Raw genomic sequence first — 17,715 nt, forward strand, 5'->3', positions numbered from 1 at the left:
AGTGAAGTTGGCAAAGAGACACACAATAAGCATTAATCAACTAGGTACCAACATCCGGTCAATGCAAAGGGCATGAGATGGAAGTTAGAAAGAAAAGAGTTGCAAGATAAAGAGGTGAGTTTGTTAAATTTATGTAGAGTGTCGTAAATTTACAAAATCGAGGGTGTTGTGTAGTTACGAGGGTGAAACCGGAAATTTTTGAAATTTTTCTCTATGGTGAGTCACTAAGCGAAATATATGTATTTGTATGTGTTTATGCAACAGAAGTGACGTGTGTGGGAAATTTTTAAAAAATAAAAAAATTTCACCCTCGGAATTGACAATACTCATCTCAACTCTTATATACTGTACTTCTATTTTGAAGTTTGTAAAAAAACAATTTAGAACACAAAGAAAAAATTTTCAATTATTTCATAAAAGTTAAATGGTTTGTATAAATAGATTTGAAAAGTACTTACAATTTTCAATTACCATTTTATAATATTCATTATTTTATTTTTATTTTATTTTCCTTTCTTTCTCTTTCTTCTCTTTCTCTTTCTCTTCTCCTTCTTCTCTTCTTCTTCTCCTTCTCTTCTTCTTCTTCTTCTCTTTCTCAACAATTATCAATTCCCCCAAAGGTATAATTGCATCAAATTTAGCATATTAAGTTGAACATCTTATAGAATAAAGTATGTAAGAAACCTACCCTCTTCCAAGTAATCATTCTTGGAATTGCTAATTGTTGAGAAAGAATAGAAATACACTAGAAGAACAAGACTATCTTCATACCATCATCTCGATCAAAGTCAAAGTCATCGATTCTATGTATCTCCATATTCCCCCCTTCTTTCCCCCCATTGATGAGATGAGTTTAAAAAAACTGAAAAATTTTTGTATGGAAAATTAACCGCGATGAGAGCCAACAAAAAAAAAATGAATCACAAAATTTACAACCATCATCTCATACCATCATCATCTTTATCAATCAACTAACCTAACCAACCATTAAACCCACTTTGCTATTCTTTCTTGGCTACGTATCAATACTGAACCAATCATACTAACTTATTACCAGCTTAATTTTTTAAAGTACTTTTTCACCCATTTATTTTCCCCCAATTTATAAAAGAAAAGTACAACTACTTCATTTACTTTTACAACCAAGTTTGAATTACTTAATATTGTTATCCATTTTTGCATTATCCTATTTTAGAAACTATCTGCAATGCCAAGTCAAATCTCAGTTCCAATCTCCCCACCAATGGAATCCACTGGTGATCGTTTAATGACATTAGAAACTCATGATGGTGTTGCACTTCAAGGTTATTCCTTTGGTGCTGAAGTTCCAACTGCCGGTGAAGTTGTTTTCCAAACTGGTATGGTTGGTTATCCAGAATCAATCACTGATCCATCTTATGAAGGTCAAATTTTAGTTATTACTTATCCTTTAATTGGTAATTATGGTGTTCCAGATCGTGAATTATTAGATGATGATTATTTCCCAGCTTTACCTAAATATTTTGAATCAAATAGAATTCATATTGCTGGTTTAGTCGTTGCTCATTATACTGAAGAATATTCTCATTATTTGGCTAAATCTTCTTTAGGTCAATGGTTGAAAAAAGAAGGTATTCCAGCTATTTATGGTGTTGATACTAGAGCTATTACTAAAAGATTAAGAGAAAAGGGTTCAACTTTAGGTAGATTAGCATTACAAAAGACTCAATTCAAATCTCAAGAAATCTTAAATGAAACTTTAAAAGGTAATGATTGGAAACAATATTTTGAAATCCCTGAATATGATGATCCAAATGTTAAGAATTTAGTTGCTAAAGTTTCAACTTCAAAACCAATCTTGTATACTCCAAAGGATAATATCAAATTAGGTAAAGATGGAAAACCAATTAGAATCGTTGCCATTGATGTTGGTATGAAATACAATCAAATTAGATGTTTTGTTAGACGTGGTGTTGAATTATTAGTCGTTCCTTGGGATTATGATTTCACTACTGAAAAATACGATGGGTTATTCATTTCTAACGGTCCTGGTGATCCAGCTGTTATGGAATCTACTGTTGAACGTTTATCCAAAATCTTATCTGAAGCTAAAACTCCAGTTTTCGGTATTTGTTTAGGTCATCAATTATTAGCTCGTGCAAGTGGTGCATCTACTTTGAAATTGAAATTCGGTAATCGTGGTCATAATATCCCATGTACTTCTACCATTTCTGGTCGTTGTTATATCACTTCTCAAAATCATGGTTATGCTGTTGATACCACTACTTTGACTTCTGGTTGGAAAGAATTATTCGTTAATGCCAATGATGGATCCAATGAAGGTGTTTATCATGAATCAAAACCATTTTTCTCCGTTCAATTCCATCCTGAATCTACTCCTGGCCCAAGAGATACTGAATTCTTATTTGATGTTTTTATTAATTCCGTTATTGATTTCAATGCTACTGGTATCTACAAGCAAGTTTCATTCCCAGGTGGGTTATTAGCTGAAAACAGAGCTGCTCATCCAAAGGTTGAAGTCAAGAAAGTTTTAGTTTTAGGTTCTGGTGGTTTATCTATTGGTCAAGCTGGTGAATTTGATTATTCTGGTTCTCAAGCCATTAAAGCATTGAAAGAAGAAGGTATTTATACTGTTTTAATCAATCCAAATATTGCCACTATTCAAACTTCCAAGGGGTTAGCTGATAAGGTTTACTTTTTACCAGTTAATCCAGAATTCGTGAGAAAAGTTATTCAACATGAACGTCCAGATGGTATTTATTGTACTTTTGGTGGTCAAACTGCTTTATCTGTTGGTATTGCCTTGAAAGATGAATTTGAATCATTAGGTGTTAAAGTCTTGGGTACTCAAATTGAAACTGTTATCACTACTGAAGATCGTGAATTATTTGCAAATGCCATGGCTGAAATTGGTGAAAAGTGTGCTAGATCAGAAGCAGTTAATAATGTTAAGGAAGCTATTGATGCTGCTAATGCAATTGGATATCCATTGATTGTTAGAGCTGCTTATGCTTTAGGTGGTTTAGGTTCTGGTTTTGCTGATAATGAAGAAGAATTGGTTGAATTATGTAATAAAGCATTTGCTACTTCTCCACAAGTTTTAGTTGAAAGATCCATGAAGGGTTGGAAAGAAGTTGAATATGAAGTAGTCAGAGATGCTTTTGATAATTGTATTACTGTTTGTAATATGGAAAACTTTGATCCATTGGGTATTCATACTGGTGATTCTATTGTGGTTGCTCCATCTCAAACTTTATCTGATGAAGATTATAACATGTTAAGAACTACTGCTGTTAATGTTATTAGACATTTAGGTGTTGTTGGTGAATGTAATATCCAATATGCTTTAAATCCTTTTTCAAAAGAATATTGTATCATTGAAGTCAATGCCAGATTATCTCGTTCTTCAGCTTTAGCTTCCAAAGCCACTGGTTATCCATTAGCTTATACTGCTGCCAAATTAGGTCTTAATATCCCATTGAATGAAATCAAGAATTCAGTTACTAAATCAACTTGTGCCTGTTTTGAACCATCATTAGATTATGTTGTTGTTAAGATTCCAAGATGGGATTTAAAGAAATTCACCAGAGTTTCATCATTATTATCATCATCCATGAAATCAGTTGGTGAAGTCATGGCTATTGGTCGTACTTTTGAAGAAGCTATTCAAAAAGCAATTAGATCAGTTGATTATCAAAACTTGGGTTTTAATAAGACTGCTGCATTAATGTCAATTGATATTGATCAAGAATTACAAACTCCTTCAGATCAACGTTTGTTTGCAATTGCTAATGCTTTAAGTGATGGTTATTCAGTTGAAAAAGTTTGGAAATTGACTAATATTGATAAATGGTTCTTGAATAAATTAGATGGATTAATTAAATTTGGAAATCAAATTGCTTCATTTGTTGATTTAGAAAAATTACCAGTTGAAATCTTAAGACAAGCTAAACAATTAGGTTTTGAAGATAGACAAATTGCTAAATTCTTGGATTCAAATGAAATGAATGTTAGAAGATTTAGAAAAGAATATGGTATTATTCCATTTGTTAAACAAATTGATACTGTTGCTGCTGAATTCCCAGCTTTTACCAATTATTTATATGTGACTTATAATGCTGATTCTTCTGATGTTAAATTTGATGAACATGGTGTTATTGTTTTAGGTTCTGGTGTTTATAGAATTGGTTCTTCAGTTGAATTCGATTGGTGTGCAGTTAGAGCTATTAGAACTTTACGTGAAAATGGTACCAAGACAATTATGATCAATTATAATCCAGAAACTGTTTCTACTGATTATGATGAAGCTGATAGATTATATTTCGAAACTATTAATTTGGAAAGAGTATTGGATATTTATGATTTAGAACAATCTGCCGGGGTTATTATTTCAATGGGTGGTCAAACTTCAAATAATATTGCATTACCATTACATAGACAAAGTGTTAAGATCTTGGGTACTTCTCCAGAAATGATTGATTCTGCTGAAAATAGATATAAATTCTCCAGAATGTTAGATAGAATTGGTGTTGATCAACCTGCTTGGAAAGAATTAACTTCTGTTGAAGAAGCTGAAGAATTTGCCGAAAAAGTTGGTTATCCAGTCTTGGTTCGTCCTTCTTATGTCTTATCTGGTGCTGCTATGAATACTGTTTATTCCATAGATGATTTAGCTTCTTATTTAGGTCAAGCTGTTGATGTTTCTCCAGATTATCCAGTTGTTATCACCAAATATATCGAAAATGCCAAAGAAATTGAAATGGATGCTGTTGCCAAGGATGGTAAGATGATCATGCACGTTGTTTCTGAACATGTTGAAAATGCTGGTGTTCATTCTGGTGATGCTACTTTGATTGTTCCTCCTCAAGATTTAGATCCTGAAACTGTTAGAAGAATTGTCGAAGCTACTGCTAAGATTGGTAAAGCTTTAGATATCACTGGTCCATATAATATTCAATTCATTGCTAAAGATAATGATATCAAGGTTATTGAATGTAATGTTAGAGCATCAAGATCTTTCCCATTTATTTCCAAGGTTGTTGGTACTGATTTAATTGAAATGGCAACCAAGGCAATTATGGATATGCCAGTTGTTCCTTATCCAGGTGAAAAATTACCAGAAGATTATTGTGCAGTTAAGGTTCCTCAATTCTCATTCTCAAGATTGGCTGGTGCTGATCCTGTTTTAGGTGTTGAAATGGCAAGTACTGGTGAAGTTGCAACTTTTGGTAGAAACAAATATGAAGCTTATTTGAAATCATTAATTTCCACTGGATTCAAATTACCAAAGAAGAATATCTTATTTTCAATTGGTTCATATAAGGAAAAACAAGAATTATTACCATCAATTGCTAAATTACATGAATTGGGTTATAAAATCTTTGCTACTGCTGGTACTGCTGATTTCTTGAAAGAACATGGTCTTCCAGTTCATTATTTGGAAGTTTTAAGTAAAGGAGAAGATCAAAAATCAGAATATTCATTGACTCAACATTTAGCCAACAATTTAATTGATCTTTATGTTAATTTACCATCTGCTAATAGATTTAGACGTCCAGCTTCTTATATGTCCAAGGGTTATGAATCTCGTCGTATGGCTGTTGATTATGCTGTTCCATTAGTTACCAATGTCAAATGTGCTAAATTATTAGTTGAAGCTATTGCCAGAAAGATTCCATTGGAAGTTTCAAACCGTGATGCTCAAACTTCTCATGGTACTGCTGTTTTACCAGGTTTAATCAACATTGCTGCTTTTACTACTTCATTTGATGATATTGAACAAGTTTCCAAAAAGGCTCTTGCTGCTGGTTTTACTTTCAATTCTTATTTACCAACTGTCAAGGATAAACATGTTGCTGTTTCAGATTTCTCATCATTAGTTAAAGCCATTGATGCTGCTGGTTCTAGTGCATACACTGATTTCTCAGTTTCTATTGCTGGTTTACAATCAAATGTTACTGCTGCTGCTGATGCTGCTGAAAATGCCGGTGCTTTAGTTTTATCATCTTCCAATTTTGTTGTTGAAAAAGTTGCATCAATTGCTAATCATTTTGCTAATTGGCCTGAATCTAAACCAATTGTTACTGATGCTAATGCTACCGATTTGGCTTCTGTTTTGTTGTTGGCTTCATTACATGATAGATCTATTCATGTTACTGGTGTTTCATCTCAAGAAGATTTAGAATTGATTAAGATGGCTCAAGCTAAAGGATTGAAGGTTACTTGTGATGTTGCTGTTGTTTCATTATTTGTTTCTCAAGACGAATTAGATATTGATGTTTTACCATCTAAAGAAGATCAAGATTACTTGTGGGAAAACTTAGATTTCATTGATTGTTTCACTATTGGTAATTTACCTTATTTGATTGCTAAAGCTGCTGGTGAAGATATTGTTCCAGGTGTTGGTATTAATGAAACTCTTCCATTATTATTATCTGCTGTTGAAGAAAAGAAATTAACCATCCAAGATATCATTGCTAAATTCCATGATAATCCAGCTAGAATCTTCAATATTCCAAAACAAGATGCCCAAGTTGAAATTGATTTAGATAGATTTGCAGCTGATATTAAACCTTCATTTGCTGGTTTTGAATCATTGAAATTAAGAGGTGCTATTGAAAGAGTCTCCTTCCATGGTGAAACTGTTGTTTTAGATGGTAAAGTCTTAGCTCAAGATGCTTTAGGTCAAAATGAAATCACTCCAAGAAATAGATTTGCATCAGTCTCAATTCCACAATCTCCATTATTAAGTGGTCAAAGAAGTAGAGTTTCATTTACTACTGCTGATATGCGTCGTCCATCATTGAAAGAAGCTACTCCACAACCTGCTCCACTTGAATTTGAAAGATTAGGTTCTGAATTGGTATCTCAACCAATTGCTGGTATGGGTGAAATTACTGCTTTACGTGATTATATTAGAAAGCACAACACTTTCTTAAGAACCTCCATTTTATCAGTTAAGGATATCACTAGATCTGATTTACATGCATTATTCACTGTTGCTCAAGAAATGAGATTGGCTGTTGAAAGACGTGGTGGGTTAGATATTTTACAAGGAAGAATCTTGGCTACTATGTTTTATGAACCATCTACTAGAACTTCAACTTCATTTGATGCTGCTATGCAAAGATTAGGTGGTAGAGTTGTTTCTGTTGATTCTGATTCTTCTTCAGTTAAGAAAGGTGAAACATTACAAGATACTATTAGAACTTTGGCTTGTTATGCTGATGCTATTGTTTTAAGACATCCATCTGGTGAATCTGCTGATATTGCTTCCAAATATTCCCCAGTTCCAATTATTAATGCAGGTAATGGTTCAAAAGAACATCCAACTCAAGCTTTATTAGATTTATTCACTATTAGAGAAGAATTAGGTACTGTTAATGGTATTACTGTTACATTCATGGGTGATTTGAAATATGGTAGACCAGTTCATTCATTATGTCAATTATTACGTCATTATCATGTTAAGGTTCAATTAGTTGCTCCAAAGGAATTAGCTATCCCATCTGAAATTAGAAAATTCTTAATCAAGAACAATATGTTGGTTGCTGAATCTGAAGAATTAACTAAGGAAATTTTGGCTAAATCTGATGTTTTATATTGTACCAGAGTTCAAGAAGAAAGATTTGAAGATAGAGAACAATACTTGAGATTGAAGGATACTTATATCGTTGACAATAAGATTTTGAATGATGCTAAACAACACATGTGTGTTATGCATCCATTACCAAGAACTAATGAAATTAGAGAAGAAGTTGATTTTGATCAAAGAGCTGCTTATTTCAGACAAATGAGACATGGATTATTTGTTAGAATGGCATTATTGGCTATGGTTATTGGTGTTGATTATTAGACTGACAATTGGGGAATTGTTTCATTATTTACATTTTGTTTTTTATAGATTGGTTTTTTTAAAAAAAAGAAAAAGATGGTTGTTGTGATATTTATTTGGTGGTTTAATCTTCATGTTGGTGTCATTTGTTATATATTTCGGGGGAAATTACATTCTGGAATCATATTGGTTATTATTACTGCTGATTTATATTATTACGATTATTATTAATTATATATTATATTTAAAAATTAAAAACAGACACTTGTATATTCTTTATAGTTATAATCATTAAAGTTAATTATTTATATTAAAAAGTATACACACAGTAGAGTTATTAACTATCATTCTCTTGGTGAAGGAATAAATTGGCAGCATCATCAGCAGGTTGGCCCTGTCTACCAGTTTCTGGTTTCATTTTCCCACCATTATCATCATTTTCTCCATTCTCAGTCTGAATCAAAGCTCTAGCAATCTCAATGGCATCACCAGACTCATGTTGGTGATTATAAGACTCAACTCTTGGATCAACCGGTATATCATCATGATCACCTCGTTTATTTCCATTCTCCCCCTCATTATTCCCCGAACTATAATGATGATGATGATAGCCATATTCTTCAAAATGTCCAGTATCATTCGCAACAGCTTGTGCCGCAACTTCAGCATACGTCTGCGGTTGATGATGTTGTTGTCTTTCACGTTCCTTCTGTAGCCGTTGTTGTTGTTGTTGATTCCGTTGTGCTTCCTCTACAACTGCAATAAGATTGTCATCCAATCCTGCCAATTCATGACTTAACAAATCGGAAGCAGCAACATGGTGATGTCGATTGTTGTGGAGTTGGGTGGCTGCTGCTACAACCATGGCTTCTACTTCATCTGATTTTATAACATTACGAGGTGATTGGGTTTGATATTGTGGTTTGGTGATACGGTGTCTATTGGTGTTTAATCGGTTGATCATCTTCTTTGGATTTGATGTGGCGGTGGTGGAAGAACCTTGTGATGATGATGACGCAAATGCTGTTGCTGATGCTGCTGCTGAGGATGATAACGCAGCAGCTGCTAGAACTGCAGATGCACGTTTATGAGCATTGGTATATTCTCGACTTGGATCTCTACATTCAGGACAATTCTTAACTGCAGTAGCAACAGTATCTTTAATTCTTATCCAATGATATTTTTCTGCCACTATTGCAGTAGTTTTATTTATTCCACCATGATTTTGTAAATGTACTTCAGTACATATTTGTAATTGTCTAACTGGATCTCCAACAACTTCTCTACCTTTAAGCATCAATTTACCATTTTCTAAATTATAATGTGATGCAGAAGATCTTAATCTTGATTTCTCTTGTCTATCAGCCATGGCAGGATATCTTCCAGTTTCTAAATAAAATTTAATCTTATCAAACCTATAAGCCCCAACTTCAGGATCGGCAGTATTTACCAAATCACGTCCATAAATCACGGCATCAACAGGTTGTTCATGACCTTTTAAAACCCCAGCTGCTTTAATTCTTCCAATTCGTTTAAAATTCAAGGATTCCCATAATTTCCTAGCGGCTACATTGGTTTCAAAGACTAAATTAAACATAGTATAACTATATCCTAATCTTGGAGCCCATTGTAAGAAACAATCAGTTAAAGTCCTACCAATTCCCTTTCCTCTAATCCCGGCATTAACTAAAAACTGAGCAGTACAGATATGTGAACATCTACCTGGGTAATTTGGTTTGATGAAGAAAGTCCCTAAACATTCTTTTTCCCATTGTCTTGCCCCTTCTAAAGTTGGTGAATCTCCTAATACCATCACAGCAGCAAAAGAGCCAAACCAATAATTTTGGAAATGTTCAATATCTAACGTATCAAAGAATGTTAGAGTATCACCTCTTTCTATTTCCATATTGAATTCATCACATAAGAATGCTAATAATCCGGGTGGAAGATCCTGGGGGGAATGAATTGGATAGATGGTTGCGGTGGTTTCACCATCTTTTAATAAGACAGTATATCTGTCGAGGACTGAAACTGGATTATAATCTATTGATGATCGATAGATGGGCGGTTGTTGTACAACTCCTTCAAACTCGGGTATTTTCATTTAGATAGTAATAAGTGTAGATATATGGTTGATATTGATAAGTGTATACTCTATACTGTCTAAGTATTTCTTAGAATGAAATGTTTACAGTTTTTATAAAAAAGACGTGAATTTGTTTTTTTTTTGAAAAGTGCAAAAAATTTTTACTTGTTGGCATCGAAACTCACATGATCAAATAATGTCGTATATTTATCTACAAATCTACAACGCGACATCTAATGTCGCATTACTCTAGTTCTTTTTAATTACTGCAAATCTTTACCAAACATATATGCCCCAATTAATCTATCATACCCCTTCAAAACAGCAACATTCTTCACATATCCAATTCTTTCAAACCCTAAGGAATCCCATATCTTCAAACTAGCAACATTAGTCTCAAACACAAGATTAAACACGGAATAAACATATCCCAACTTAGGTGCAATTATTAAATATTTCTTCCCCATTTCTTTACCCAACCCCAAACCTCTCTTCCTGTGATTGACTATAAACCCAGCATTACAGGCATGGGAACACCTTCCTATATAGTTTGGTTTAATGTAGAAATTCCCCAAGAATATTTCATACCATTCTGCAACTGATAATTCACCAAGGTCAGATAGGCAGGTATAGTTCCCTTCGATAAGGATTCCTACGAAATGAGTGAACCAATACTTGACAAACACCTCTCCATGTAGTGGTTTGTGATGGGGATAGGTTAATCCTTCTTCCACCACATGATTGAATTCATCTTGTAGGACTTGGATTAAGTTGGAAGGAACATCTTTTGGATCATAGATGGTGAATAAGGTGACTTGACGACTTGGGTCTTTTTCAAGAGTGAAGTTTATTGGTCCATTGAATTTTGGGGTGGTTTTGAAGTGGTGGTCGGCAAATGGAAGATCCTTGACTGAGTTGTATACTTCCTCTGCTGTCATGTTTTGAATCTTTATAAATGAGATGTGTAGTGAGTTATAATTTGGTAGTTCAACTTCTCAACCGATCAGACTAGAAGGGATCCAAATGTGTATTTATACTTGATCTTCTATTAGATAAACATGTCATTTAGTGTTTCGAAAGTTTTCCAAATTGTACTATCGGGTACAAGATCCCGTCGAGCCCCAATTTTCAAAATTATTTTTTTGTTGATCATCATTTCCGGCGTATAAATCGTTCCTGTATATAACTGGAAATACTGGTTACCCGGATTTCCACTGTGGTTTTCTGACTTTGAGAAATGAAATGAAGATTTCCCCCATTGGAAACCGAATTCATCAAATGAATCATCATCTACCACCACTACCATAACACTACTACATATATTCATATAGGCTCATATACACAAGGACACACGATGGAAGATCCCAAGAGGAATGGAATGATATCAGAATGTATGTATCTCTTTAATACCTTAACTTGATTGATCTTTTTAAATGATCAAACTGTTGAAATCAAAATACTAACTTTAAACCAACCATCTAGCATTAACCAAAAGAGACAAGAAACGACAACAAATAGCGACACGATTAAATAAACTTGAATTAACTTTTCGAAATGATCGAGATATCTTTTATAGAAATCTGTTACATGAATTACAAACAAAATTAGCTACATTACAACAAGGTACCAATGAAGAATATGTAAGTAAAAAGATTCAAATGGAAGAAGTTCGAGATTATGAATTAACTAAATTAAGATTATGGGAAGAATATCAAGTAAAACGAATAGAAACTGAATATAATGAAGATATTGCTAAAGCAAAAGAAAATCATGATAAAATGATTAAATTAATTAAAGAAAAATTATATGATAAATTAGAAAAACAAATTAAACAATTAAAAGAAGATAAAATATTATTAAATCTAGTGAATGGGAATTCTTGGAATAATTCAGATGAATCTTCAGCACAAACACTGGCTTATGATGTAGCTGCCGCCGCGGCTGGATTCACTACTGTCAGTGATCGTAGATCACTTCGGAAACGAGAAATTACCAGTCGATTCACCACGGGAGAAGCAGATGATTTATCTGATGGAGGTGGTGCATCATCAGCCACTGGTGCAAATACGAATGGAGGATATACATCTTCAGGAAAACGAAGGAGATTATATGCAACTCGATATTCTTCAAATGATGAGATGTCATCAAGTATAGCAAGTGCATCCACTGCAATTCCATTCAAATCATCAAATGCCAATAATAATGGAGGTGTGAGTAGTGGATATGAATCTAATTTGAGTGATAAAGATTATGACGCGTTGAATTCATTGATTATGGAGAATGAAGATGGTGGAGTATCATTGATATTGTTGGATAAGACGGGTCCAGGAGGTGGTACATCTAATAAACCACAGACTAGAGGAAGTAATAAACAGTTTATAGGTCCTCAAGGGTTAAAACCAGAAGAATTGAATGAAGATTTGACATTGTTAAGGAATGCAATTGTTAAGAAGGAGAAGTAGCCTGAAGTTTAGTAAGTTGTGTATAATTAGTTGTTTTTCTGTTTTAGTTCATTAATTTTGTATTATAAATTTACCAAGTCATTCAAGATACTTCTTGTAGTAATAGTTGTACTAATAGTTGTAGTAATGTGCCATATCATAATCTCTCTATCATATCAATTGTAGTGGCTATGTGTTTAATGATGTACGCAGTACGCACGGCAAGTGAAAAAAGGTTACACAAAATAAGCCGAGAAAATATTGATAAATAGAACCCACCATGTGTTGCTCCCTTTTACTATAGCCCCCATTTATGAGAAGCCTTGTTAATAGAGAAAACTGGGAATTTATTGTTGGACGTATTTATATATATATATATAACCAAAAAAATATAAATCGAGATTTTCTATATATCTTCTTAACCTAGTATCATTTTACAGGCATAAATTCACTATGGACAATGAAGATGAAGAAAAATACATACCAAAAAACACAACCTCCATCACAATAGACTCAGTAGATTCTACCATAGATGACTACGACACCACTGCTACCAATCCATATCTCCTCCAATCACCCCCACCACGCCCATCACCACTAATCTCACGCGGTAGTTCCCATTCCCATCGTCATCCCCTCCATCCCCGTCCATCGCTCATCAGAAGACTCTATCGCCTTATCAAACGCAAGAAACTATTACAAATATGCGCCTTCGTTCTCGCACTCACAACCATCATCATAACCCTCCGATCAACATCCATCTTCACCACCACCAATCCGGACCCATTCTGGACAAATTTCTCCGTCGATGATCTCAAACCTGAGAAATCCAGCAATAATATCAAGCTATCACATCAAGATATAGCCAGTTCTAAAGATGCTCCATTCCAATATGGATGTCAGGTCCCTCAGACCGACAAGCCGAGGGCGAATGCCACCTTGGTCGTACTTGCAAGAAATTCCGAGCTCGCTGGGGTAGTGAAATCGATGCAGAGCCTCGAGAGGCATTTTAATCAATGGTTCGGATATCCATGGGTATTTTTGAATGATGAGGAGTTTGATGAAGAGTTCAAGGAGACGGTGAAGGAATATACATCTGCCCTGGTTGAATTTGGACGGATTGGGCCGAAGGAGTGGGATTTGGTGGGGGATCATGCTGAGATTGATGAATATATCAATAATCAGGGTGATAGACGAGTGTTATATGGGAATAGTATTTCATATCATAAGATGTGTAGATTTTATTCCGGGTTTTTTTATAGACATGAATTGGTTACCAAAAGAGATTGGTATTGGAGGGTAGAGCCTGATGTTGAGTTTTATTGTGATATTACCTATGATCCATTTATAGAAATGGAAAAACGGGGCAAGAAGTATGGATTTGCGGTTTTGATTAAGGAATTATATTATACCGTGCCAGGATTATTTGGAGAAACAAAAGCTCATATCAAAAAGAATAACATTAAACTAAAATCAGCATGGGATTTATTCATCATAAATTCAAAATACACCACGGGGACCCAATCCCAATACAAATATGACAATCTAAAAACCCGCTCGGAAATCCTCGAAACCATCGAAGACAACATCGTACTCCAGAAATGGCTAGATACCCCCGATAAGACCGACGCGGACTTCTCTTCATTCAACAACGATCTAATCTCCAAACTCATCGCCGAATCCACTCAACTCCCTCAACTCCATGAAGACCGAATCGATCAAGAAGAATACAACCTATGTCATTTCTGGTCAAATTTCGAAATCGCCAGAACCGATCTCTTCACTTCCACAGAATATCAACAATATTTCGAATATTTAGATTCAACCGGTGGATTCTATAAGGAACGTTGGGGAGATGCACCCATACATTCCCTAGCAGTGGGGATGATGTTGGATGTGTCCGAGATTCATTATTTTCGGGATATGGGATACCGACACTCAGTCCTCGCTCATTGTCCTCGCAACTCTCCGGCGAATCAATTAGAATATGTCCAAAGCGAGAAATATAAAGGAGGTGATCCGGAGGCGGATAAGTATTGGTTAAGACCAGATAGACCCGGTGCGAATGGGGTGGGGTGTAGGTGTAGATGTCCGAAACGGATTCCTGATTTGGAGGATAATCCGGATGCTTGTATAAAGAAGTGGAAACGGGTTAGTGAGGATAATTATCGGGCATTCAAGACGGTGGATGTGGATGAATATGAGAAGAAGATTAGGAAGAGGGTGGATACGTACCTTGCGAAAGGTGGAGTATTGGGGAAGAAGAGGGTGACCACTCATATGTTTTGGGGTAAGGAGTTATCTATATTGTAATAATCATGTAGAAATAGACACTTTATTTGTGTGACGTAGCTGATACTGTAGATTTGAGTCTCTTTCCAGAAACAATTGGTAGTTCCTTGAAGTTCTTCTCATCTTGAGAGGTATAGTCTCGACCAATGAGCCAAAGCTGAAGTTATTCTACATGTTATTATCATTTATAACTCAAAATTGTAAGTTTTATTTTTCTAATATACACATTTAAAAATACAAAATATAGAAACAAATAGGAAGTGGATAGGACTCTTGAAATCAACAAGAATTGGTTGTTTAACCACCGAAACCATATAAGGTTCTACCTTGTCTCTTTAAGGCATAGACGACATCCAAAGAAGTAACAGTCTTTCTCTTAGCATGTTCAGTATAAGTAACAGCATCTCTAATAACATTTTCTAAGAATTGTTTTAAGACAACTCTAACTTCTTCATAAATTAAAGCAGAAATACGTTTAACACCACCTCTTCTGGCTAATCTTCTAATAGCTGGTTTGGTAATACCTTGAATGTTATCTCTCAAGATCTTTCTGTGTCTCTTGGCACCACCCTTTCCTAAACCTTTTCCTCCTTTTCCTCTACCGGACATTGTTGATTATAATTATTTATTTGATTAAGTAAGTTAAGAAAGTTAATAAAAAACTAATCTATTGATTTAAAAAAGAAGAAGAATGATATTGAAATATTTGAAGGGAAATTGATTTATATTTATAAAGAAAGAATTCCTTGAATTGTTGATTATTTAATTTCGTGTTACACTGTTTCCCGTATTGAGTAAGAAACGTATCGCGGTTTTCAATGTTTTGATTTAGATGGTTTTGTGATTCAATTGGTACGAAGAGATCAAATTGGTTTGACTGCGCGCGACTAGAAAAGATTCAGGAACAAAGAAGCCGTAAAGAACAATTTAACTTTAGCGAGAAGAAGAACAGAAAAAGTTAACTATTTAGAATGCTATAAATTACACATTTAAGTGCGTAAATTATAGCACTGTAAATATGCGACTTTTTATGTTCCACGAGATCAGAAAAAATAAATCGGAATTTTTGATTCTTTTTCCATCGTTGAGGATAATACAGACGTAAATTTCATACTGACAATTAATATAGGAATTGTATGAGACACGTACTGAGATTTACTACACTCATTCTTTCATCTCACATAAAAGATTTTGTTTCACGGAGATTTCCAATCTTTCGTGATTTTGTGGAGAGTATTCCTTTTGATCCACGCGATTTGTTTATGTTTTGAATTTTTGCATCCACTTTACACTCAATACGCCAAACCTTTTACCAGTCACCCCAAAATTATTTCTCTATTTATATCATTCAGATTCCTCTTCAATTTTAACAAATTATTCTTTCTCTTTTTCCTTTTTTATTATCTATCAATTCACATTCATTAACAATGGCTAGAACTAAACAAACTGCTAGAAAGTCTACCGGTGGTAAGGCTCCAAGAAAACAATTAGCTTCCAAAGCTGCCAGAAAATCCGCTCCATCTACCGGTGGTGTCAAGAAACCTCACAGATATAAGCCAGGTACCGTTGCCTTAAGAGAAATTAGAAGATTTCAAAAATCTACCGAATTATTAATTAGAAAATTACCATTCCAAAGATTAGTTAGAGAAATTGCTCAAGATTTTAAAACTGATTTAAGATTCCAATCTTCTGCTATTGGTGCTTTACAAGAATCAGTTGAAGCTTATTTAGTTTCTTTGTTTGAAGATACTAACTTATGTGCTATTCATGCTAAGAGAGTTACTATCCAAAAGAAGGATATTCAATTAGCTAGAAGATTAAGAGGTGAAAGATCTTAAATGTGATTAACCCTCTAGGCTTTGCTTTTTATTTTACTTCTTCGTATTGTATATTAGTTTAAAAGAATAATAATAAACGTGTATTTTTATATATTAACTACCCATGTCATTGTAATTATTTCTCAAGTATGCATGCCCCAGGCTTGGTTTTCAGCTTTTCAGCGACGGTACACTACTCAATTCATTATTATACTGTTACACAGTTCTAACTTTGGTGATAGGCTCGTCAAGGCTTGCCCTGGGCTCTGCCATATTCCATTTCATACAACCCACTCTTCATTACACCGTTAATTAAAGGCTCTACACACATCTAGCTAAGACAACAACCAATTCCACCTATCTATCCCTTTAAGCCCCGCCTCCTCCCCATCCCCATCCTTTCCATCCCATTCAGCATAACACAAACAATAATGCTCCAACAAAAGTCTAATCTCCTCAATCTCATCCACAAATTCCAACCTATTCACCCTCGCCAACTCCGTCTCCTCTATCCACTCCTTCCCCCCATCACCCTCTTTCATCCTACCAAACCCACCCACCTCACTCATATTAGTCAACCTCACCCTCTGGAAACCACATTCATTCATCAATAACTCCCTTCTGGAAGTAAGGGTGGGATATTTCCCAAACGTCTCCAAATCAATCCCTCTATCCAACAAATTCTGGGCCATTGTAGAACCGAAAGAGTCCAACATCGACATCGGTTCATATATAACCACCCCAAGTACATTTTTCATAACCCGGAGCCAGTATTTCAATGCTGATAAATAGTCCGAGGGGGGAAGATAACAGAGTGCACATTCGCTAATCACGATCGTGGGCACCGTTGGGTCGAATCCGGGGAGGATTGTGTCGGGGGTGAGGGTACGGATGTCAATGGCATGGAGATGATATCTCAGCGTGTCGATCTCCGGATCAAGCTGCTCGAAATCCAGTCGGGATTGAATAGTCGGTGCAGATTGTGGGGGGAGGGATATGATGGATTGTAAGTCCAGATTCGCCAATATCGCCAATTTTTTAATCTTACACGATTCCTCAAAATCAATCTCATGATATCTGACCCCATTCTCCTTTCCCAAAATTGAAAAACATCTCGTATCGGATCCACTACCCAATGAAACTATCTGACATCCAGGGAATTCTTGCATAAATTGATTCAAGATCTTATCAATCACCACTGTTCTAAGATATGTCCCCCGATTAATCAATGGCAATTTCCTCGCC

General features: G+C 34.9%; 6 protein-coding genes across 6 annotated transcripts; 3 read left to right on the forward strand and 3 right to left on the reverse strand. All coding sequences in view use genetic code 12, as the record gives it.

Moving 5' to 3' along the window:
* Positions 1-1,207: 1,207 nt before the first annotated feature.
* Positions 1,208-7,855, forward strand: URA2 (bifunctional carbamoylphosphate synthetase/aspartate transcarbamylase; the record flags this gene model as incomplete). Its single annotated transcript, XM_049406505.1, has 1 exon — positions 1,208-7,855. One exon carries the CDS (start codon positions 1,208-1,210, stop codon positions 7,853-7,855), a length of 6,648 nt encoding a protein of 2,215 aa, XP_049263984.1.
* A 316-nt stretch (positions 7,856-8,171) lies between these two features.
* On the reverse strand, positions 8,172-9,938 carry SPT10 (Spt10p; the record flags this gene model as incomplete). The annotated part of the gene is made up of 1 exon (XM_049406507.1): positions 8,172-9,938. The coding sequence occupies one exon, from the start codon at positions 9,936-9,938 to the stop codon at positions 8,172-8,174; it is 1,767 nt and encodes a 588-aa protein (XP_049263985.1).
* Positions 9,939-10,183: 245 nt separating this feature from the next.
* On the reverse strand, positions 10,184-10,858 carry J8A68_002727 (uncharacterized protein; the record flags this gene model as incomplete). The annotated part of the gene is made up of 1 exon (XM_049406508.1): positions 10,184-10,858. The coding sequence occupies one exon, from the start codon at positions 10,856-10,858 to the stop codon at positions 10,184-10,186; it is 675 nt and encodes a 224-aa protein (XP_049263986.1).
* A 416-nt stretch (positions 10,859-11,274) lies between these two features.
* On the forward strand, positions 11,275-14,674 carry J8A68_002728 (uncharacterized protein; the record flags this gene model as incomplete). The annotated part of the gene is made up of 3 exons (XM_049406509.1): positions 11,275-11,311; positions 11,403-12,364; positions 13,208-14,674. 3 exons carry the CDS (start codon positions 11,275-11,277, stop codon positions 14,672-14,674), a joined length of 2,466 nt encoding a protein of 821 aa, XP_049263987.1.
* A 276-nt stretch (positions 14,675-14,950) lies between these two features.
* On the reverse strand, positions 14,951-15,262 carry HHF22 (histone; the record flags this gene model as incomplete). The annotated part of the gene is made up of 1 exon (XM_049406510.1): positions 14,951-15,262. The coding sequence occupies one exon, from the start codon at positions 15,260-15,262 to the stop codon at positions 14,951-14,953; it is 312 nt and encodes a 103-aa protein (XP_049263988.1).
* Positions 15,263-16,080: 818 nt separating this feature from the next.
* On the forward strand, positions 16,081-16,491 carry HHT2 (histone; the record flags this gene model as incomplete). Its single annotated transcript, XM_049406511.1, has 1 exon — positions 16,081-16,491. The coding sequence occupies one exon, from the start codon at positions 16,081-16,083 to the stop codon at positions 16,489-16,491; it is 411 nt and encodes a 136-aa protein (XP_049263989.1).
* Positions 16,492-17,715: the final 1,224 nt, after the last annotated feature.

Source organism: Hemisphaericaspora subhashii, assembly GCF_019202705.1.
Source record: "Hemisphaericaspora subhashii strain CBS 10753 chromosome Unknown scaffold115, whole genome shotgun sequence".
In the NCBI taxonomy this organism is placed as follows: domain Eukaryota; kingdom Fungi; phylum Ascomycota; class Pichiomycetes; order Serinales; family Debaryomycetaceae; genus Hemisphaericaspora; species Hemisphaericaspora subhashii.